General features: G+C 35.1%; 1 protein-coding gene across 4 annotated transcripts in view; it reads left to right on the forward strand.

Moving 5' to 3' along the window:
• ARHGEF3 (Rho guanine nucleotide exchange factor 3) overlaps window positions 1-19,899 on the forward strand; it is a 132,132-nt gene extending 112,233 nt beyond the window's left edge. For 3 of the 4 annotated variants that reach the window (XM_032194153.1, XM_032194151.1, XM_032194150.1), the window contains 9 exons: window positions 4,408-4,515; window positions 11,133-11,303; window positions 13,279-13,341; window positions 13,701-13,797; window positions 13,891-13,967; window positions 15,765-16,022; window positions 17,373-17,543; window positions 17,718-17,904; window positions 18,877-19,899. In XM_032194153.1, the coding sequence (XP_032050044.1) occupies window positions 4,408-4,515; window positions 11,133-11,303; window positions 13,279-13,341; window positions 13,701-13,797; window positions 13,891-13,967; window positions 15,765-16,022; window positions 17,373-17,543; window positions 17,718-17,904; window positions 18,877-19,223 (1,479 nt within the window). In that variant the 3' untranslated portion in view covers window positions 19,224-19,899. Of the gene's footprint in view, window positions 1-3,361; window positions 3,566-4,407; window positions 4,516-11,132; window positions 11,304-13,278; window positions 13,342-13,700; window positions 13,798-13,890; window positions 13,968-15,764; window positions 16,023-17,372; window positions 17,544-17,717; window positions 17,905-18,876 lie in introns of those variants that run through there. The other variant, XM_032194152.1, reaches the window with a different exon arrangement.
• Window positions 19,900-23,533: the final 3,634 nt, after the last annotated feature.

Here is a 23,533-nt window from a genome sequence, read left to right on the forward strand (position 1 = left end):
TATTATCTGAGCAAGCCTTTAACTCTGACAATGCAGTCTAGCATTTAGTTTTAGTTCAGAACTCTGAAGTGATTTTTTTTTTTTTTTTTTTTTTAATATCAATAATGACTTCAAAAGGTCAAACAAAGAATTCTAACTGCTGAATTTTGTGTCCTGACTTGGCCCAGTTCCCAGTCTGGATAGGTAATAGTTGTTGCAAGCAGATCCAGCTGCTGAATCCCATCTGCTTCTAAATTCCCTGGACCGGGAGGGCGAGTAGGGGGGAAGGACAAGTGATGACTGGGTAGCTCTGAGTCTTTTGAGCACACTCAGAGATACTGACCTGGAACCTAATGTTCATTCTTCCTGTCTTCCTGGATAGTATGTCTTTTCTGCAGCCTCTCCATGCTGGTTAGACACAGGAGTCACACGATTCTGAGTTCCCGTGTGCTTAGATTCGTATCCCCAAAAATTTTATGATTGTAGGACCCCTCCTCAGTTAACTGGAAAAACAGAGGTATTCATAGACAATATAGTAGTAAAATAACGAACACATGTACAAAGAATTCCTAACCACAAGCAGTTAATTATTTTTTTATTATTATTATTATTAAAAAAAGAAGAAAGAAAAAAGTAGGAACCACTGAAGAGGTTTGGGAAGCAGTATCTAGAATGCAACCCCTGAGTCTTATTGGACTGATGTGCAAGTGCAGACTCTCCTCAGTATCTCTGGGTAAAGCAGAACAGTTCACACACGCTGTTTCCTATTTGATCTGTTGTTTTTGAAGAACCTTGATTAGAAAAACAACCATGTGTTCAAAACTCACTTTTTCATACACTAGGCTGCGGAATTTTTCCCTGCCTAGATTATTGGCGTCAGTAGTTCATCATCTCTGTGTCACTGGTTTGGAGAGGCCACGCAGATAGCTTAAAAGGAGGGAGGGGTAGAGATGAAATGAACGTAGACCATGCAGCAGAAAAAGTGTGACCCTGGCAAGGGTGTCTAAGAATTTCAGTGTTACTATCCTACAATTTTAGAATTGCTCCAGTAGTGTTATTTTTTCATTGCACAATCAAAACCTTTCCTATACAAGCTTTATTATTCCACAGTGGAAGTGGTGACTCAGTGTTGATTGCTGTTGTGGTTAGATATTTCTGTGGGAAGGGACACCTGGAAGGTCTGGTGAGTTTTTACTTCCAGCCGGGTGTCGTAGCCAACCAGACCATTTCTAATGTGGGGTGAGTGTCAGACATTAGTAGAAAGCTTTCTGCATAATGAAGAACTTCTGCTTAATAAGATATACTTTCAGACCTGATTGGCAAAGTGTGAAGTCTTAGACTTCTGAAATTATTGAGTCATTATTTTAAATAATCATGTTAGAATCCTGTAGTAATGCTGATCTCTCATAATTGAAACATCCAATTCGTAATTGGTACTACATATTTTAGCTCTTCTGAATTCTGATCAAATTTTCCTGTGTGAGATCAGCACATGATACCCAATACGAGGAAGACAAAAGGGGATGCAGAAAGACCTTCACACAACCTTTTAGCTGACTTTCCTTTTGGTTGCTGGGAGAGGTGCTGACCTCTGGCGGCTTACAGCAAGAGGCTGTAGAAGAGCTTATTGTTTTTCAACAGTGGCTGAAACTCTATGTGGAGTTTCTTCTCTTTAACATTAACTTCTGTACCCAGTAAGGTTTAGCAGCACAAACATTAGTAAAGAAAATTATACTGCTCAAGTAACTTTCACCTTGAAATGGATGGGGGAGTTTTAAAGGAGGGGCTGTATCATGTTCCCCTGGGACTGTAGGCATTGCTGGCTAGGAGACAGCGCAGCTCTCAGACAGTCTTTGGACTGTCCAACATGAAGAAGGAGAAATCAGAGATTTTTTTTCCCCGCTTCCTCTTGCTCTCCAGGAGAAAGAAGGTGATTGTCGCTCCTTTTTACTCAGACTAATGTTATTTGATGCTTTGCATCAGTTTTCGCAGCTGCCTGAGGTTTACGTGCCCCACATGGCAGACCAAATTAGGTCCCAGCCTGAGCTCATAGCAGGCAGGTGAAGTGTAGTGATTAATAAACTTTAGCTGCTGTTGTGCAAACAGATGTGGAAATATTCACATATGAGTAGACTGGCTTGTCTTCTCGTACTTAAACACTACATAGGAAGATTCATTCAAAGTTTTTGCATCATTCCTGCTGCAGAAATGCAGTGAAGAACAGGTTTACTTATTTTGTCAGCTCATTTGCTGGCAGTAGATTCCAAAGAAAATTATTCAAGGGTTTCTCGGCTTAGTTTGGTTAAATTTAAGACTGAAAGACCGTGCAATCACAATGTAAGTGTAAAAGGTCTGTTAGACTATGGATAGCATTTAACTTCCAACCAGGATATGGCTATCTGTGATGTAGTGTAGATCAAACTTTTTTTTCCCCATCAGTTTTGTCTTTGGACCAAAGAAGATACACTTAGCAGCAAAGCTATAGAATTATAGATGTAGAAGGCATATAGCAGAAAAGGAGGAGAAATCTTTTCTCTTAATCCTAACCTCCCTCCATCTTCTTTAATGTCCATATATGCTTGATTTCGAGATTTTGCTTTAGGGATGTGATATTTATGCCTAAGTAATGCCTAGGCAAGTCCTTGACTCAGAGTAAGCACTGCTGAGCAAGAACTGAAACAGTTTGTTACCAAAATTACTCTCATCTGAAATCCAAAACACAGCACCATGCCAGCCACTAGAAAAAAAATTAACTCTGTCCCAGCTGAAAGCAGGGCAGTGTCCTTTCACTGCAGTGCAGCACTAGTGATATCAGGCAGGCTCTGCCATGGGATACTATTTGTGCTTCAGGATTGGCATTCTGAGTAATCACAGGAAACAACAGCTGATGGCTGAGCCACCAATTAGAGGAGAATTACAGTGGAATCTCAAATACTTTTTTTTTTTTTTTTTCCGAAGCAGGGAGGTGTGTAAATCAGCATGCCAGTGGTGCTGCAGTGATGTAAAAAAAAAAAAAAAAAAAAAAAAAAACCTTCTGACAAAAACCTGTGTCGAAGATGTGACTGCTGAAAAGGAAGGAATAGGAATAGCAGTGCAGCGGTGAAGATAAAAGAGTAGATCAATTTAGGCTGCTAAAATGCTTTAATACTGGGTTTCATTAGTGGAGGAATACATTATTTTTGCTAGAGGGTTTAACATTTTGTCCTTTATTTCAGCATTTACAGATTTCTGGGTTTGCCTGCTGAGAAGTAAATTAAATATGTAGCTGCTTCTCACCTTTCCTCTGTTGCTGTGCTAATGGAAGAGACTTTTTCTTGCCAGTAATGCAGATGATGATCATTGCTGCCTTTTTTTTTTTTTTTTCCTCAATGGGAAAGATGATAAATCTGCATTATTTCCAGAAGGATTTGGCTCTTAGAACAAAAGGCTAATAGGTGTGCTTCATTTTCCAAAAGATACGTATAGGAAATTGGAGACATAGGAAACCTACACAAACTCAATAACCATGGCTGAAAAAGAAAGATGACCTGCTTTAGGATATCCTTGAAATATGATGTTAGATGGATTTTTTAACGTCACTTGGAAGGTTTGCCTACTTTTCTGTCAAAAGTTGCCTTTTGCATGTGCTGTTCAAGATCCATTAAATGTCAGAGGTTAGAAAGCCAAGGGTAACAGTTTTATTTTTATGCTTTTATAACAATTTTTTCTTTCATTATCATTTGTTTACTTTTTTTAAAATCTGCAGGATAGTTGTCATATTACATTGATGTGGTTATACGTTACTTAAACAGGGCATAAGAGCTGTTATATATGAAAAGAAAAATATTTAGTTGAATGCTTTACGGTAGATAGATTTTTCTTACTTTTTTGCATAAAATAGAAAAAATAATGTAAACATTATTTGTCTGTATATGGAGGTATTTCTATATGAATGTGCGCTCACTGGACATTTAAGTTAGAAATTGGTCTGAATTATATTTTCTAGAGTGAAATACTTTTCACTGAATAAAGTCACATGCTGACAGTGGCAGAAGGCAAAGAAACAAACTTAATTGGTTTTATCTGAAAGTATTCCTTTCAATGACAACACTGTCATAAGATGCATTAGCTGCAGAGCACTGCTGAAGATGTCTGTCTTTTTTTAAGAATGAGTTAATGTAATAACATATTTTTGTCTCTTCATCCTTCTCCCTCCCCTGCCACCAGCCATGATGATATATTTCAACTGTTTCCAGGATCTGTATTTACCAGCCAAGAGTAATCTGTCGTTGTCAGCTTTTAAAACTGCTGTTGTTTATATACTACTCTAATTATATACCAGGCTTACAAACTTCTATTTTATAATTGCTTCCTTAGAAGAACCAGTGAAACTCACAGCAGTATTTAACTGATTATGCTCACATTTCCCCCATTTTTCTGCCTTTACAGGAGCCTAGTAACAAGCGGGTCAAGCCTCTTTCCAGAGTTACATCACTAGCAAGTCTCATCCCTCCTGTAAGGGCCACTCCATTGAAGCGGTTCAGCCAAACACTTCAGGTAATAACAGTAGCTGCACTGCTGCATTAAACTGCGTTTCTAAAAAGGGAAAACACACATACAGACGCACACAATTTCTTCTAGGGTTAGTACAGGAATGGGAAGTCCATTTACTTGTGTGCATATGAGTGCACACACCAATGGAATGTGACAAACAGGTTTAAGCAGTTTATGACTATAGAATCATAGAATATCCTGAGTTGGAAGGGACCCATAAGGATCATCAAGTCCAACTCCTGGCACCACAAAGGTCTACCCAAAAGTTTAGACCATGTAACAAAGTGCCACTCAAAGTGGTGCTCACACAAAGTTACTCAATTTAAAAACTCAAAACTCTTACTTCAAAAACAACATATCTGTCCAGATAATGGATGGTTTTTTAATTACTAGGAAAACTATTACCCTTGTAGCATATAGAAGTTTCTATATTAAAGTATTACAGTTGCTTTCTAAATTCAATGAAGAACAGAGTTTTCCATGACACTTCCTGTTAATTTTGATGGGTTTCCTTGAAAATGTTATTTTTGGTACAGCTAGTCATACAGGACTGCTAAATTTCCTTCTGTGTAGTGAACTTTGAACTTCCCTAGACAAAGAGGTAGCGAACAATTGGGGAAAAAAAAAGTCATTTTCCAAAGCTGCTGATAAAAATTGTTCAAGGGCAAGCATATTTAAATGCAATTTAGAAACTAAATAATTTTGTAGTTGCAGTTTCCATACAACAGATTAAGTGCATGATATTTAACATAGAGACAAATGTTACTTGAATTTATGAATTATTTGTGCATTCAGACCTGGAGACTTCAAACATCTGGGTTCTCAACTCCTAATGATTATCATGAGTGAGAAACAGTTGGGAACTGAAATACTGCTATGGGTCTGGCCTAGAAAACTTTGGGAAAAAAAATAGCACTGTTTTCTCTTAAAATAGTTTATGTAAGAAAGCATTCGTGCAGTCTAAAGAAATTTACTTTAAAATGCTAATTTCTTTGAAGAGGGGAAATATAAAAATATCTTGAATGTATTAAAACTGTTATCTAATAAAAAGTAGCTTAGAGCATTATTGAAATTATCTGTTAAATAAAAAGACATGGGGAAAGAAACCAAACAATGTTTCTGTAGCAGTAGTATCTCAAAAACAGATACTACAGCACTTCTTTAACATTGGTTTTCCTGTTTCCTATTCCTGCTATTCTGAAAGCACAGACATCTGCATACCATAATTGCATTTATGGGGTTGGAGGAGAGGCAAAATGGCTGAACTCCCTTCAGTCTGGGCTGGATCCAGAAGGTATATTGTAGCGTGACTAGAGCAGAGATGCCTGTATTCCCTGGGGTGTATAAATCTCCTCTGCAGTCTGCCTGTAGGAAAAAATTGGCCTGACCCTGAAAGGACTACATTAGTTCCAGTTGTGAGGCGTGTGGAAAGTGAATTAATTTTTGTCTAAACTGCTTCTGAGCACGGCACTTCCCGTTTTGCAGCCTTCCGCAGCTGTTGTTCTCATTTAAGGGACTGTGCTGTCATTCTGTAGTGAATGGCTGTGAGATGGGGCTTCCCAATACAATATTGTATTTAATAATGGCTGATTTAGGCTATTAAAACAACCTGTTCTTTTATGCACGTACTAGTAGCCTTCCTAGATCCTAGTGAGAGCTACATAAATGTGGTTTGGGGCAAATTTTTACAAAAGTAATTGTGAGTTTGTTAGAAGTCCTACTGTTGTGAACATTTCTGCCTTCGTCTGTTCCTGGTGGTTATTAGAATATATTTTAATTAACTGTCTGCCTCTAACCAGATTAAGCAGTGATATTGATACCTTCTCCTCCATAAGTAACTATGTTTGAAGGAGCTGCAGTGCGAAATCGACCTGTATTATGTTCTCCAAATCTTTGGTCTGAGTCTATTTCCAGGTGATGAATGCTGGTGAAGTCTCTCAAAACTGTCTTCATGGCTGGCTGTAAATTGACTTTTTGTCTGATTTTTGTCAACAGCAGTAGAACAGGAAAAAAATGGCTGATCTTCTGTACTCAGGTGCCTCAGTGGAAATTAGCTGGAAACATACTGGGGAGCATGTAGAGCCCCTATGTTAATGTTTTGCTTTTATTTTTAAAAATAAACTTTGCTGTGCATTGATGGAGCTGTCACTGTGTCTTGTGGAATAGTACAGAACAGGATTTTATTTTGTTTTTAATTTTATAATACTTGTAAAGGAAAAAGTATTAATTTTTCTCATTGGATGAATTTTCATGTATCTTTATTGTTATTTTTTTCAGACAAAAAAAAAAAAACAAACCAATCATACTTCTTACATTGCTGTTCTGTGTCTGTAAAACGAGGAAAACTACTATCACCACCACAAAATCCAAAACAAACTAATTGTTTCCCTGGGGAGAAAACAAACAAACAAACAAATACAAAGCCAATAAAACATCCATACAAAAAGACCACACCAATAGCATCAGTGAAAAGAATTAGAAAATTCTGAATTTCCTTCATGAAATTTCAAACAAACTTTCTTACATAATTCTTCCTGAATGAAAGTAATGTGCATAATTTTCCTTACTGAACTGGATTTTCTGTGTGCAGGTTGAAGAGAAAACACCTCTGTACCTGAGATATGTGTAGTGTCTTTTAAGATATTCTTAGCAACTTTTGCTGTGTTGCATATTAATTATAGAGGTATTTGATTTTTGTGTGCCTTATGTTTTCAGCTATATTACCATTTTGCACATTATTGTCAACACAAGAATGTCAAGTAACAAACCACATGATGATCTGCTTGTTTCTGTTTGGTCTTACTCACAGCTGTGCTGTTAGGCTTAAAAGCTGAAAATAGGATCAGAAAACGAATTCCAGCTGATGAGAAAAATTGTCTGGCTAGCTTCCTCTGCAACTTCAATTTTCATCAGAGTGTCTTGAATTTAAATAGGGAGTCCAAATTATTTTTTTCTTGTTAGACACACCACAAATTTCTAAAAATTATTAAGAAAATACATTTGACATCAGTTCTGAATGCTGTGACTTTGATCTGTAGTCCACCTCTTCAAGTACATAAAGCTGTTTGCTTTAGCACAGCTGAAATTAAGATTTGTTAACTGTAGGAGTTGAACATCAGTAACACCTAGACCCTTCATAGTAATCATCTGGTAATAGCCAGTGGAAGTTATTGCAGTCAGATAAATACAGTAAATAAAATCAGGAGTTGTGGCCTGATTCTTCCCTATCTTCTCTAATTTTTGGAATTATATGAAAATTTTAATGATCCGAGACTCTAATGAACGTCATTTTTAACCACTATGCTGGGCATGTTGGTTTTTGTCTGTTTGTTTGTTTGACATTTCTACAATTCCTTCATAGGATTCATGGAACTTTTTTTTAATCCCTCAGGGCAACTGCAAACAAAAGATTACCATCACAGTACATTTAAATTTGTTTTTAAAAATTGCTAGATGAACATAAATTTAGGTCTAAATTTACGTCTAAAGACCACTAAATTGATATGCATCTGTTTACTTGGAAAAAAAATGTGTAAAGTATTAGTATTGAGATGGTTACAATGATGTTGTACATTTGTCTTAACATATCAGTGTTTTATTGAAAGAATTTATTTGGTGGATTTTTTAAATGAGGCTTATACAACAGCTTTACATCTTCTTTCTATTGTCAGTTACAGCATTGGAGATTCAGATCTGTTTGACTTTTGAGTGACAAAGCATTAATTTTACTGTTAAATAGTATTTCCCTGGTGATGCATTATTTTTTCTTCATAGCTTTATGAGTCAATTTCTAGAACATCTATGAAAAGCAGTGGAAGATGTTAAAATAAGCTTGTTGAAGTGTGTGATTCCCTTCCTAACTAGATTTCAGTGTACCAAGTTAAGTCAGTATATCAGGCAACAAGACAAAGAGACCACAGCCTCTTGATGTGAAATTTCTCCTTGTTAAAAACATGTCCAAACATTTCTGTACTTTTCCACTAATAATTATTCTTAATCCAATGTATCTTACTAATATAAAGCAAGGTACATTTTGTGTGATAATTGAAATATGAGAGAAATCAATCAAATATAGGATATTTACTGTGCCCAGATAACAGAGATGATAGGTAAGCAAGCAGGACTTTGGGGAGTTTAGTTTTCTGCCAAGTCTCAGCCCTTTTTGTCACCTTCTGTCCAAAGGAACACAATGTAGTGCTGTACAGAATGGTATCGAGCATTCCCATGCAGTGTAGAGAAATAGTACTTTCAGTGGATGTGAGAGCTTACTTTTCTCAACACACTTTATGGAGTTTGTTTGCTATTACAGGGTGCATGCCATTTTGTAACATGATGTATGACATTTTGTTAAAAGGTTTCAAGGTCAAGGCATTTATTTTAAAGATCAGTCTGTCTGGTGCTTCTCATTATAATTATTTTCTTCATTCAACATGAAGCATGCCTTTAAAAATCACTAGCATGAAAAAGCAGCTATATACTGGAGGGTATATATGGGAATGCATGGAGAAGGACACTCCACCTTGGTCATGGAATGACAACAGTTCTGCTTGGCTGCATTCTCACAATTGGTGATTTGTGGATGGACAACCTGGCTCTTTCTCCTAATCTTTCTTTTGCATGTGAAAATAATGGGTTCCATGATTCTTCATTATAACAAGTATAAATTAAGCATGCAATTTTCATGTACGTTTCTTTATCTTCTTAAATTTTGAAGGGAGACTAGCACCTGATTTGCAAAGTTCTGGAAGGTTGGTATATATATGTGCGAGTGTGTGTGCGCATGCTTCTTTTTTTTGGCAGTTTTGTCAATTCCAAGCTCAAAATCACTTCTGTGGTGCTTTTTTTTTTTTTTTTTTTTGTTTATATCACATCTTCAGATAATTCAAAACACTGTATTTATAGGCATTGCTAGCATTTCGTGGCTGTTATCTTCAGAGGAGAATTTCAAATATTGTGCTTTGTATATACTGCTTTCAACATGGAAATGGAGAGAATTATTTGCTTTAATATTCTTGCCCATGGCAATTGAAAGATGATTGTGTTACATAAGGCAGGTTATAAATAACAACAAAAATGTAGAGTATTTCAACAATTTGGAATACTCCAGATATTTCAGAGCTAAGACCTCATAATAAAAGTCTCTAATTTTAACAAAACAAGAAAGGAGTCTTTTAAAAATAACACAGTGAGAGCATAAAGTATTCATCCATAGCCTGAGCTCTTTCTAAGAGTCTGCAGGTAAATTAAACACTCAGATGTCTCACTTAAAATTAGACTTTGTTTTTAATGAAGATTACGACCAAACCACATAAAAGATAGAGATGCTGGTACACGTCATCTCAGTTAGAGGCTCCAAAAATATTAATAAATATGCTATCATAGTTTCAGTACTAGTATTTCATAGTTTGCTCTCTGCACTGATAGAATTTAAATAAAATGTGTCAATTACAAAGAAATAAAGAGGAAGAAGTGATATGAAAGGAATCTGGTTTGCCATTCATCACAAACATTAAAATATGAATATTAGCATACTTCTTTAAAGATAATGTGATTGTTCTTCTCTTTTCAGTCAGATCCCATTTCACACCTCTCCATGTGAATTAGTTTCTTGCTCTAAATGATTCATCTGAGGAGGCAGGAAGTTACCGTTTTAAAGGTTTTCTTCATGTATGAAAATCAGTTTGATCAGGTAGAACATCAAAGCACTAAAATTTGTATCCTGCTTATATACATATCTAGAATGGTGATACCAATGGAATCTTTCATGATTCTGACAGCCTACAAAAAATAAAATATTACCATCAAGTAGCAAGATACTAAGGTATGTACTAGCGACAGCCTCACTTTATGAACCTTCTTTCTGCCCAACTGAGAAATCATTTATTTTTTAAACCGTTAATTAGTGTTTGATATAAGATACCTTTTAATCTGATATCCTTGAGGTAAGACCTATTGCATCTCAGTCCAGCCATCTTTGAGCAAACCCATTCCCCAAAAAACAAACAAACCCAACAATAGTGTGATAAAACAGGTTGACTTCCAGTTGAAACACAAGATGATGGGTTTGGTTTTATCCAGCAATTTATGCTGTTGTAGCTTCTGGGAGCTTCTGTGTAAAGTTTTCTTTCTTTCAAACGAGTGAAAAAATATTCACGCTAATTTTTGTCTCTAAAAATTGCATTCTAAATTTTCTAAGAATTAGGGATCTAATGAGATGGATCTGTGTTATGCATGAATGATTCATGTCTGACTATTTACTGAATTGAAACTTTGATCAGTCATGTTGATTTGTTGTACCAGTCTGCCATTATCCCTATTGTTCATTCTTGTTGCATGGTATATGAATATTGTGTAGTTTTAACCATGTTGAGAACAGGATACAGACAGAGTTCAATGCAGGAATGGAAATATTGGCATTATGGAAAGATGTCTTAAAATTATCTCTTACATTCCCAGTACTAAACATTGCTGTTAAGGTCACAGTAAGAATTATTAGAAATGGTTGAACTTTGTATATAATTCCTCCTGGGAAAAACAAAACAAAAACAAAACAACAACAAAAAAAACCCCGGTGTGAATCTGATGTAAACAACAGAAAATATTCTTCTTTGTATTTCCAGCGTTCTATAAGTTTCCGTAGTGACAGTCGCCCAGATCTGTTCAGTCCACGGCCATGGTCTCGAAGTATGCCGCCTGCTAACACAAAGCGGAGAGACAGCAAACTGTGGAGTGAGACCTTTGATGTTTGTGTCAATCACATGCTTACATCTAAAGAAATCAAGCGTCAAGAGGTATATATATATTTCTTAACATAGGTGTTATGGTCAAAAGTCTATGTTAAAGCATGGAGTGAGAAATACTGGTCAATATAAAGATAGCACTTGAAGCTTTCTTGAAACTAAAGAGAAGACCACCATCTCCACTAGAAACAGAATTCCATCCCTATGAATTATAATTCAGCCTTAATTAGACTGATATATTCTTTCTTAAAACCAGCCCATCATATTTCCATAATAAATATAAAGTTACTGATACATGATACTCTGGCTGCGTACGTGTACATGCTCTTTATGACAGTTTCTGCAGGGATGGTTGATATTTTGTTGTTCATTTTGTTGTTCTGATAATGATTAGTGAGCATGCTATTTCAAGTACAGGTATTTATCATGTGATACCTATGCTCAGAATAGCATAATAACTTTCCCTGTAGTAAAATACTGTTTTTGAGGTAATCTTCAGTGCTATAAAGATAAAATACTAATCAACAATGTATCTTGCAAGCAAAAAAAAAAACGAGTGTTAGTCTAAATGTATTGCACAAGACAAAATCTAAATAGTTTGTGTTATAGCCATGACAAAGCTCCCACTGAAATCAGCAGAAGGAAAAGTACATTGTAATGACTAGGTTGAACTGTTTTGTCTTGACAGAAACCCTACAGGCAAGTGAGGTAGCCAAGAAGTGGAAATTCTGAATCATGAGCTTATTGGTACATTGTAAATCCATTTGCACAGAAATACTTAAGGGTCTTGTTGCTATGTTAGATATGTTATCAATAATGGAGGGCTACTGCTTTTAAACTAGTGGAAGCTTATGTATCAATGGTTTATTATTAAGTTTTATAGAAATTTATAGTTGTATCAGAAAAGTTTGTAACATCCTCTCCCCAAATGTTTCAGGGACTGAAAGTCATAAACCAAATAATGGCAACATCAGGCATTTCTTTTGTAGATTTTAACGCTGTGTAAATATTCATCAGAAATAACTTTGAAAATTAACTACTTCAAAGGCAGCTTATTTAAAAATAAACTGTAGAAACTGTTTGCATAGCCTAACATTCATTACTGTCTTGGGGCAGAAGCCGGGACCTTCCATAGAACCCAGATAAATGAGCTGTATTCAAGGGAGTTTCTGTGCAAGGGTTCTGCGTTGTGTTCTGTATGCTTCAGCACAGTATCTGACCCACTTCCAGGCATGTGCTGTCAATTACCTCACACTATGGCAAGCCTTCCATGCATACATATTATCAAGCTACGAGAATCTGCAGTAACTGAAGATGTTCTTCCATGATTTATGAGGGTTTAAAGCCTTGACTGTAATATTAATTTTAACTGACCAAAATGCTGTTAACTTTTCATGTACCCCAGTTTAGAATGAAATCATGTAATAAGTAAATACAGTGCTATTCTGGTAAACTAGCGAGTTAGTGTGGTTATTTTTAATCTGCCAGCTATGAAGTCTTAACTCTGCTTTGAGAGAAGTATGTAACAGCAGACAGTTAAGTATAGCTCAGCATTCATAACAAAATAATGAACCGCTATCAAAATAAAAGTGCTCACAACCAAAGAAATGTTTTAAAGATCTATCTTTCGACCTACCCAGAACTTTTATTACTGATGTATTATACGAAACACAACAAAGTCCTATGCCACCAGTTGCATAAATGGTATTTTTTAAACTAAAGATATAATTGAGTCATAATATGCTGAAGATAGCCTTCCCCCATCTAGACGCACATCTATTTGAAAAAAAAAATTACTTCTGTGGCTATTTCAGATAAGCTTTTTATGAGCAATCTGATACAGCTATTTTTAAAGATTCTGCATGTGATTACATAGCTATGGAATTAAGGCTTATTTTCTTTCTGCAACTAGATTTAGCAGAGATTCTGCTATGTGGTATCAAGACAGCTGTTCAGAATATAATGTCAAATTTTACAGTTGAGTAAAGATTAAATAAAGATAGTTTATATTTGTGTCTTTTTATAGGCTATCTTTGAACTCGCACAGGGAGAGGAAGACTTGATAGAAGATCTGAAGTTAGCGAAAAAGGTTTGCTTTAAAAGAAAAGGGTGTGGGGGGTGAGGATTGAGGAGGCAAGCTTAGGGGTATGAGGCAAAACAGCAGCATTCAGTTGTTTGTCTCTTAAAATAATCCCTGCTTTTTACAATGCTGAAATGGTAAGGGGGAAAAAAACATACTTCTGTTTCCCCGTTCTTTCTGAAAAACTTAAATGCGGTGCTTTAATTATTAAAAAAATGTTACATGGCTAGCTTAAGATATGCTTCTGAAACTTTAAAATATGCTCAGCAGTAGGTCTATTTTTACTTATGGGGAGCTGTAAATGCTATCACTAACTGTATAGCTGCCAGTCATATATTAATTACAGAGCTCTCCTTTTTTATCTTCAGGCTTATCATGACCCAATGCTTAAACTTTCCATAATGACAGAGCAAGAGCTGAACCAAATTTTTGGAACACTGGACTCTCTAATTCCTTTACATGAAGGTAAAACTCAATCTTTTCTGTGTTATTACAAGTAGCTTTATAGTTATCTGGTTCATGAAGTGATGTTTCTCTTCTATTTTTAATCATGAACAGATCTTCTTAGGCGGCTTCAAGAAGTCAGGAAATCTGATGGATCAACAGAACACGTTGGCCATATCCTTGTGGATTGGGTAAGACAGATTTAAAATCTATCTTGGGACTTAGTTTGGACCTGCAACATAGTATTAACTATTAACTAAATTATTTAAAATTTACAGTAGTTTTTACAATTTCCATATCTAAAATAACATTTCAAAAATATGTTCTCAAAGTATTTTTGAAAGGTAAAGGCAACTGTTTAGAGAGATAATTAAACATTTTCTCTTTTGGGGGATTTTCTTTGAAAGATTTAGGCTAGGATGTGATTTTAAAAGCTCTTGCTATTCAGGATATGAGCACTACTTAACATTCTTCAAATAAACATCAAGAGTCAGACTCTATTTATCTGATGTAGATCACTTAAGAATCTGCCCTGATTTGTACCCTCATTTTCAAGGGAAATGAAGTTTGAACAGTCACATCGTGTAAAGGCTCCATACAGTCATTTTTTAATATCTTTCTGTTCCAGTCAAGGTGATAGATAGTCATTAGTGCTGTCAAAAATATTAATTTCCTAGAAGTTTGTTAAAATAAGGCAGACAGAAGAAAAAGTTGGTAGGTTTGTCCTTCACTACATAACAGAGACATGGAAAAACAGGTTTTGTTAGTTTTGCTGATACAATTGCTCATAATATGAATAAAGAGCTCTTGTTTAAGATATTATTACTCAAATTTAGCAGGAAAAGAGGCTGAAAATTTTTGTGGGATTAGTTAATAATAGATGTTTAAAAGCTCTGTGTGAAATAATGGTGTTTTGTAAACATGAGCAACATGATCACTACAATAGTTAATGGTAAAATTTTAAGTATCAAATATGATCTCTCGTTTTCTTTGCATAATTTAATTTTATTTTTGTTATGTTTGAACACCAGTGAACTTCTCTCAGTCCAAATATCTGAGATTGTATTCCTTTGTAGAAGATTTTACATGTAATTGCATGTAAATACATTATGTATTATACAGTATACCATTATACAATATAAAATATGTATATGTAAATGGCTATATTGTTTTAACCAACATTAAGCTAGTTTTTTTTTTTTTTTCTTTTCTCACATTTAAGGCACAGTTCTGTCATCTTAGTGTGGTAAAGTTTTTTGAGGGCACTATAGAGAAGTACGACAGAACAAAGATTACAAGGTCATCTCCATCAGATACCAGATACTCAATTAGCTATTCCTTTAACAAATAAATCTTGTGTAAGTTAGTAGGAATAAACGCTATATTGCTCTTTGCCCTATACAATTCCTTTTTTTCTTAGGGGTTGTACAGATCACTGCTATGTTTACAAGCCCATGTTAATTGTATTTTAATCACAAAATGTCTTGCAGGGAGATGGAAGAAACATACTCTTAGCGAGTAAATCCAATTGCATAGAGATGCTTTCATAATATGTTCCAGTCAAACAGCAAGATCTGTATCAGATCACTTTATTGTTTATCTAAAACAGACCAGGTTTGGGGGTGCTCATTTCTAAGCTTTTGTTACAATTATTAGTTAAAATCAGACTTCTGTGTTCTACTACTGCCTGTAATAAGTAGTTCTCAATCATTCAGTCACAGATATACTTAATGTTTCGGAATAATGTAGAGGATCTCTAGGAACTGAGTGATTAGCTAGACCTTCTGAATAATTTAGAAGATGAACAAGGCCATCGGAGGATCACTGGAAACCCTATATATGTTGGAAGCATTATCATCAATAAACTGTGGATAAACCTCCAGATACTGAGACTCTCAGTATCAGTTTTGACATTCTGAATCCCTTGGAAATTTCTATATAGCAAATGGTATCTTTTCAGTTGCTGAATAATTTATTCCTTCCCTCAGCTCCCATGCCTAAACTCCTATGATAGCTACTGTAGCAATCAAGTAGCAGCCAAAGCCTTACTGGATCACAAGAAACAAGATCACAGAGTGCAAGATTTCCTGCAGCGCTGCTTAGAGTCTCCTTTTAGTCGCAAGCTGGACCTTTGGCATTTCCTTGACATCCCAAGAAGCCGTTTGGTTAAATACCCATTACTGCTCAGAGAGATTTTGAGACACACACCAAATGATCATCCAGATCAACAGCACCTTGAAGAAGCTGTGAGTTGTTGGATTTTTTTAATTATGATTTTTTAGATGTATAGCATTTTATTCACATTAATACTCTAAAAACTATGGAAATGTTAAGACAAGAACAGCTGCAAGTAGTATAGGAAACCTCTAGTTCCCCTCCCCATTTAAATCCTGTTTCAGTAGACAAGTAATACAAAAAAAACCAAGAGGGTAGTGGTGGTATGGAGTGGCATGTTGTGTCCACAGCTCATATGATTCTTGTCCATTTTATATTTATTTCTTTCAATGTTGCTTTCCATTCTAGTCTAAGTTGGGTAATGTAGAGATTTCTTCTAGGTTTAAGATGATTTAGATGAGTTAACACCCTGGCTCGAGTGCTTACATAACCTTTGAATCAAGATTAGTTATCATCTATTAGTTATCATTTTTATTTTTAAAATTCTGAATAGGGTTGTATTGACTGAAGTAGAACCAGAGTACTAAATCCAAACCTTTAAAACTTCTTATTAAAGGAAATGGACCTGATTCAGATACTTTGAATGGTTTCTGAGTTTTCTATCCTTTCCCATAAATAGATATAATCTTGTAATATATAAACAAGTACACACATGCAAACATCCATTTGGGAGTAAATGAGTTTAGCTGATTTGTTTGAAATGCACTTCTAAATTAATGAATAAATGAATATCATCTTTTTTTTTTTTTTTTTTTTTTGAAAATGTGTATTTTGAAACGCATCTACCTAACCACTGTTGGTTTGCTATTACTTCCCCAAATTGCAGTGTAAATTCAAAGCCTGCAGTGTAAATTCAAAGCTTGGATACTCATGTTTCCATGTAATTTATGAAGTGTATTATTCCCCCCTTGAGTATTCTTTTAAGCAGCCCCCGAAAACAAAACAAACAAACAAACAAACAAACAAAAACAAAAAAACACTTGTAAATAGCTCAGAGTTTTTCTGCTTATTTCTAAGGTTTGTTTTTCTACATTATGTCTGGTAAGAAAGCATTTGAAATATTTTAAGATCTTGTGGTATTTGTAATGGGTAATTGTTTAATAAAATATAATAAGGATATTTCTTGTGTTATCTCAATCGTGTTATATAGCTTTGTGGTACTCTGTTTCAGTAGAACGCTATTTGTCTTTGAAATGATGTATTTCATAAATCACATGTTAAGAAACAGAAATTACTATTTACACATTGTAGTCTGCTTAATTCTGTTGCTAATATTAATTCTCTTACAGACTGGTGTGCATAAAATTCAGGAAAAACTTACTAAAAATTATTTTGTTGCAGCTACAATTCAAGTTAAGCAGAAAAAGCTCTGAATGTCAGACTGTACAATTTAAGTTCACGTCTTCATTGTTTTTCTGTAGATAAACATAATTCAGGGTATAGTGGCTGACATTAACATAAAGACTGGTGAATCTGAATGCCAATACTACAAAGAAAGACTTATTTATCTTGAAGAAGGCCAAAGGGATTCACTGATTGATAATTCACGTGTTCTATGTTGTCATGGTGAACTGAAGAACAACAAGGGAGTGGTAAGGAAAACTATTTTGTTATAAATAGTTTTTCAAGATACCTTCATGTTGCATAATGGCAAAAAGTTATACACAATGTTATAACATACTAGAGATTAAATAAACCTGGTTTAATGATGTTCTAAAAATAATAATAATGCTTTATTATTTATATATATATATATATTTTAACAGAAACTGCACGTCTTCCTCTTCCAAGAAGTCTTGGTGATTACTCGAGCTATCACCCATAATGAACAGCTCTGCTACCAACTGTATCGACAGCCAATTCCAATAAGGGATCTTTTGCTAGAAGAATTGCAAGATGGAGAAGTGCGACTGGGTGGATCCATACGTGGTGCATTTAGCAACAATGAGAGAAGTATGAAAACATCTTTATTTGCTCACATGGGATCGTTATAACTTTAAGATACAGGCTAATGAGACATGTTTATTGCCATGTTTACTCTAAAATCCACATCATCTACATCCAAAATCTTAATTCTTATTTTAAACTGGTTTATGATATTGTAACTTACTTCTTTTAGATTGTTTCTCAAAGTCCACTATATTGATAATGGGATTTCTGCCCCACACCTGCTTCTGTACTGAATTGGGAAGGGAAGAAGTATGTAGAATGTAGTGGCAAAACCATGCAGTTATAAGCAAGTCTGTTTTGAAATGTTAAGATAAGCTTTAGTCTTTTTGACTTCTCTTTTATTATGGAGACACTTAGTGCTACTCCATAACGAAGTCTTTCAACTGGCAGATAGTTAACGTAGTGCTCATTGTAAAGACTGCAGGTATTCTCAATGTCAAGAGGTAAAAGTTGCAAGTAAGCATATTCTGGAGATACTTGTTTCATTGCAAGAGTCCTTTGAATTTCACCAATCTTGTGAAAACTTCAGATTATTATTTTTTTTTGTGTGTGTATTCACTTTATTTGTGAAATGAATTGGAAGAGATGAGGTAGTCTCCAGCTGACATGGCACAGTATTCAGTGAAGTAGGTATCTGCTTTGCAGAGAAGTAGGAGGAGAGACTTTGAAGTGTGGGAGGAACTTCATCTTGCTGGTTCACTTAAAGGTTTACAGGTAGATTAATGCATGGCAGAACCAAAATTGTTTAATCCAGCAATAAGAAATTATTAGAAGTGCTTGTGTTGTTCTGTGTTCTTGCTCCACAGAACAAGGAGATACCCAGACTCTTCTCTCTGGTCTGACACTGTATTTGCAAGAAATACAAACTTTTGAAAGTCAAACATTTTGCTGACTTGTTATTTAAATATACTATATTCTATTACAACATCCATTCAACCAAAGCATTCAGCATTTGCTATATATTGTTTCTTTCAGTCAGAAATTTCTTTAGAGTCAGCTTCAAACATGGATCTCAAAGCCAGTCTCATTCACTGCAAGCCAATGACTCCTTCAACAAACAGCAGTGGCTTAATTGTATCCGGCAGGCCAAAGAAAAAGTCATGTGTGCAGGAAAAGCTGGAGAGATGAACTCAGAAGCACATTTTATTTTGTCACCAAATGGAAGCAGAGTATCCCAGGGAGAAACCACGCTTGAGCAAATGGACCAATCAGACAGTGAGTCAGACTGTAGTATGGACACCAGTGAGATCAGCATCGACTGTGACCGTATGGAACAGACAAACTCTTGTGAAAATGAAAAACAAATAGAAACCAATGTTTGACAAAAACTTACAGTTCACAGAACAAAACCTGTGTCTTACCTGTACAGTATTTGCATTCCATACATGGAACCATTTGGAGAAGCACTTTTCAAATGTTTTTTGTGACAATGTCAATGCAGCCCTTCTTGTATAGTACTTGACTAAATGTAGTACTGTAACTGCTGACTTATGTAAGCAGGAATCTTCTGCAACTCACACCCTGTGGTTATATTCCATAAATACAATGAATGAAAGAGGTACTTGATCAGTTATTCTGAATGTCCTGCTGTAAACAGAATCTCTCAACTACAGTTTGTATGTACATTACGTAAAGAATCTTTCATAATTTTAAGTATTCTATTCGCCCTTTAAGGGGGCAGCTGAAGATATGTACTTAATATGGAGTTTTAGGATGGTATTGAGATCATAAGTTTTCACAAAGGCATAGAAGAAGGAAAAATATAGCTTCTGGGACAAAAAAGAAAACGGTCTTGCAATAGCCATTCTGAGATCTTGTGGTTTTAAATCAATAAGAACTAAAAAGAGTGAGACGTGACTCTTTAGGGACTAATTTTTTTAAGTGAAGCACTCTACTAAGATTCATCAACTGAACATAAAAATCTGGTAAGTCAAAGTGGTCAGCGTAGTGCTATGGTTTACTTATCAAAGCGCATCATGCTTAAAAAAAAAAAAAAAAGTAAACTGAAAAGCAAACAAATAAAAAATCCTACCACAACACAACCTCCACAGCCAGCACTGAATTAAATGAAATGCTGAGAATACTGGGTATTTGTAAATAAGCTGGTTTGCTTCCAGTGCCACATATATATATATATATATATATATATATATATATATATGCATCTATTATCCCAAATAGGATAAGAGTGGAAAAAAGCTTCTGCTTGTGCATAGGCTCTCTTCAGCATTTTGCACTCCACTGGCCTCCACTGTTGGTTTTAAACACCACTTAAACTAAAGTTAAAAACATTTAACTTTCTGTAAATGTCTGTTTACATGGTTTTTTTTGTTTGTTTTTGTTTTGCTTTGTTTTGTTTTAAAGTAAGTAACAATATTATATACCCTATGGGATTATGTAGAGAAAGTTTAAACAAAAAGGGAATTACTGTTCCTTTAGGATATATTCTATCCCCTATATTTTTGTCAAATTTTATTTTTGTTACATTTAGTCTCATGTTGTAATTGGAAATGTCACTGTTTTTTCTGGTGGCTGATTTAGTCTACTCATTATGATGAGAAGCAGATGAGTCACTTAAAAGTGCAGTCTAAAACACTCAGTTGAACATCTCTAACTCTTCCAAAATCCATGTGTAATATTTTATTTCTTTGTATAAGAAATAATGCCCATGATAAATGATAATATGTCAAGCTATGAAACTGATATATTCATAAATTTAAATGATCTTTGCTATTACACAAAGTACCTGTGCAAAATATTCATACCAACAAAAGTAGAAAAACTAAGTTACTGCCAAAAATGTTTATTCTGTAAGTTTACAGAAAATAGTAAATATCAAGTATCTTACATATATATACTGATGTACAGTACAGAAGTCAGTGTGGCAAGATTATAAGCAATATAAAACAAGGTATTTTTATTTTTTAAAAAAGTCACTTTTACCCTGTAGAAAATATTTCTGTATTTATAGTTGTTTTTTTTTAAGTCATTTTTTTCTGTTTCACTCTCTGTAATTTATTTCAACTGCTTCATTTTTAGAGCTGAATGAGTATGTCAGTGAAGGGAAGAGAAATTAAAGATTTATAGAAGAAAAGGAGTAGGAAAGATGATAAAACATTTTCATAAAACATGTTCAGCAAAATGTTTAAAAAGAGAGAAAAAGTATGGAAAGTTTAAATACAGAAAGAAAGAATGAACGTGTGTATTGACTTTTGTGTGTGTGTGTAGTTGTTAAAATAATAGCCTTAAGCTTTTCTGGAAGCATTTCAAATAAATTACTTTAAAACAGTTTGATTTTTATTTAGTTTGGTTGTTTTTGCAAGGAGACAACAAAAAGATTTCAACAGTAAGCACAGTGAATATTAACATACGTGACCAAGACTTGCATTTGTTTCTGGTGGAACTGTTATATATTTGGATTTTATTTGCTAGACACAAAATTGTAATAACTAAATAAGTCACTGCACTCAATAATCCAGCACATCCCCCAAAGTTATGTATTATTTAATCAAATTAGAGTAGGTGGAGCAAGAAGTTAATAGCCCACCATAAGTTTTTGTCTCTTGATTCCTTTTGGATCATGTGTTTACTAAATTGCATATTCTTTCAAAACATTGGGATGAACTTGCCAGTGAATCTCAAAATATTAACTTGCGTTTGTGTACTGACTATCGTTTAGCAACCCACTGAGCATCATGTTCAACACACTGTATTGCTGATGGTCCAGTTTTGCATTATAGATACAGATTTGATCTAATAAAGTTTAATGAAAGTTTTTCCACATCACTGTGAGGAATAAGCTTTTCAGTTTAAGAGTACCAGTATCATTCTAGATTTAGTTGGTTTATTTATTTATTTATTTATTGGTTCTAGTACTTCTAAAAGGCCACTCCTTTTGAAGGAATGACAGAACTGTGGCATGGGATAGACAGACAATAAAAATACTAAAAAGGATGTGTAAAATACAAAATGCTCAATATAAAGTGTGCGCGTATATTAGTAAAGGCATCAAGATTGTCACTACTCACTATCATTAGTAACACTTCTTATCAGCACCGTGAAGTCTGAGAAGTTGCAGTGGTAAGCCAGCATGTGTGCTGCAGCCATTCAGTAATCACAGGCCTCTGCTTGATTCTTATCAAGAGAACTGCTGATGATTTCTTAGGACACCCACTGCTGCACCTGCAATGTTTCTGCTAACAAGGTAGTTCAAAGCTGTGTCAATTTTAACATGAGATCTCTTAAGGTCCCTTGCTTCTCAGATGGAAGAATATTGCCAAGGTGAGAAGGTGATGAAAAAGAACAAGTGGAGTGTGTAAAAAAGGCAAGAGTCAATGGAGAACCAGAGGGGTCTAGGGCTTCTAAGATCACCATGAGGGGATGGCAAAATAAGGAGATGAATGTGGATGCTGGATGAGTTGCAGCTCCTCTGCATCTGGGGTATTAGTACTCTGCATCTTACAGTCTGGGAGAATAATGAGGGATGAGGTATCTTGCTCTCAAGAGCAAGGGAAAAGCATAGATTGCCCTAACTGAAAAAGAAAGGTGAGCAAAGAGAGTATCTTTGGAGTTCTTTGAAATGTAAGGACCTTCTGAGACTGCAAACAAAATGTAACTCTGGTGTTTGATTCCCTAGATGTGGTCTGCAGCACTGAAAAGAGCAATGCAAGCATGAAGATGACCTGTGTCCTGGAACACAAAGTTCTGCAGCAAGACAACAGGAGCAGTTAGTTTAAAGTCTTTGAAACTCAGTACCAGGGAACCAATTGCCAAAGTCTGGGTAAAAGATGGGCCCAAAGCTGAGCTCCAAGGTAGAGAAAGTGTTTCTCAGAGGCAACTCCTATTCAGTATGACCCACCTGAACCAGGGATGCTGCCTAAAGGAATGCTCTGAAATAGTTGGAACCAGATCTCTTGAGGCTTCACAGAAATTTTTAGTGTTTGAAAGATCAGTATCAGAGCTCTTTGATGTTAATTTAATAGATTGACCTTATTTGAAATTTGGTATTTTACTGTGATGCTGTCTAGCACTTAGTAGGCAGTCTTGATTCCCAGGGAATCAACAGGGAATCAACAGAGACAGGAAGAGAGTTCTGTGTATATGAAAACTTACTCCATTTAAATATGGGGTTCCAGTTCTTCCATATTTAATATTACTAATGAATACTCATTTTAAAATATTGTAATCAGTTGTACAGGTTGATGCTGCCACCTACTGGAAATAAATTTTTTAGAGCTGATTTGATTATTTATAACATTAAAATAATTAAAATTTAAAACACATTAAATGCATGAAAGGAAAGCCAGTAGATTTTCAGACTATCACCTCAGGATCACAAACTTGTTAGAAAAAAGCACTAGCTGGGTTTCCTGTACCAATCCCTGACTTTAAGGAGACAAGCACAGACTACTCCCCCAGTTTGTCTCCTCCTTTACTACCATATGCATGTATTTTTCCCACAACTGGAAAATGACACTATGGCTCTTTCCAAATGTATAGATTAGGTTTTATCTCTAAATTTTATGAAAGTGCTTCTCTCTGCATGGTCTGTGAATGAAATGTAACAATGCCATTCTCCTACCTTTGATCTCCTGGCAACTAAAATTAGTCAGCAAGAATACTGTTGCTCAGA

This window comes from Aythya fuligula, chromosome 10, assembly GCF_009819795.1.
Source record: "Aythya fuligula isolate bAytFul2 chromosome 10, bAytFul2.pri, whole genome shotgun sequence".
Taxonomy (NCBI): Eukaryota; Metazoa; Chordata; class Aves; order Anseriformes; family Anatidae; genus Aythya; species Aythya fuligula.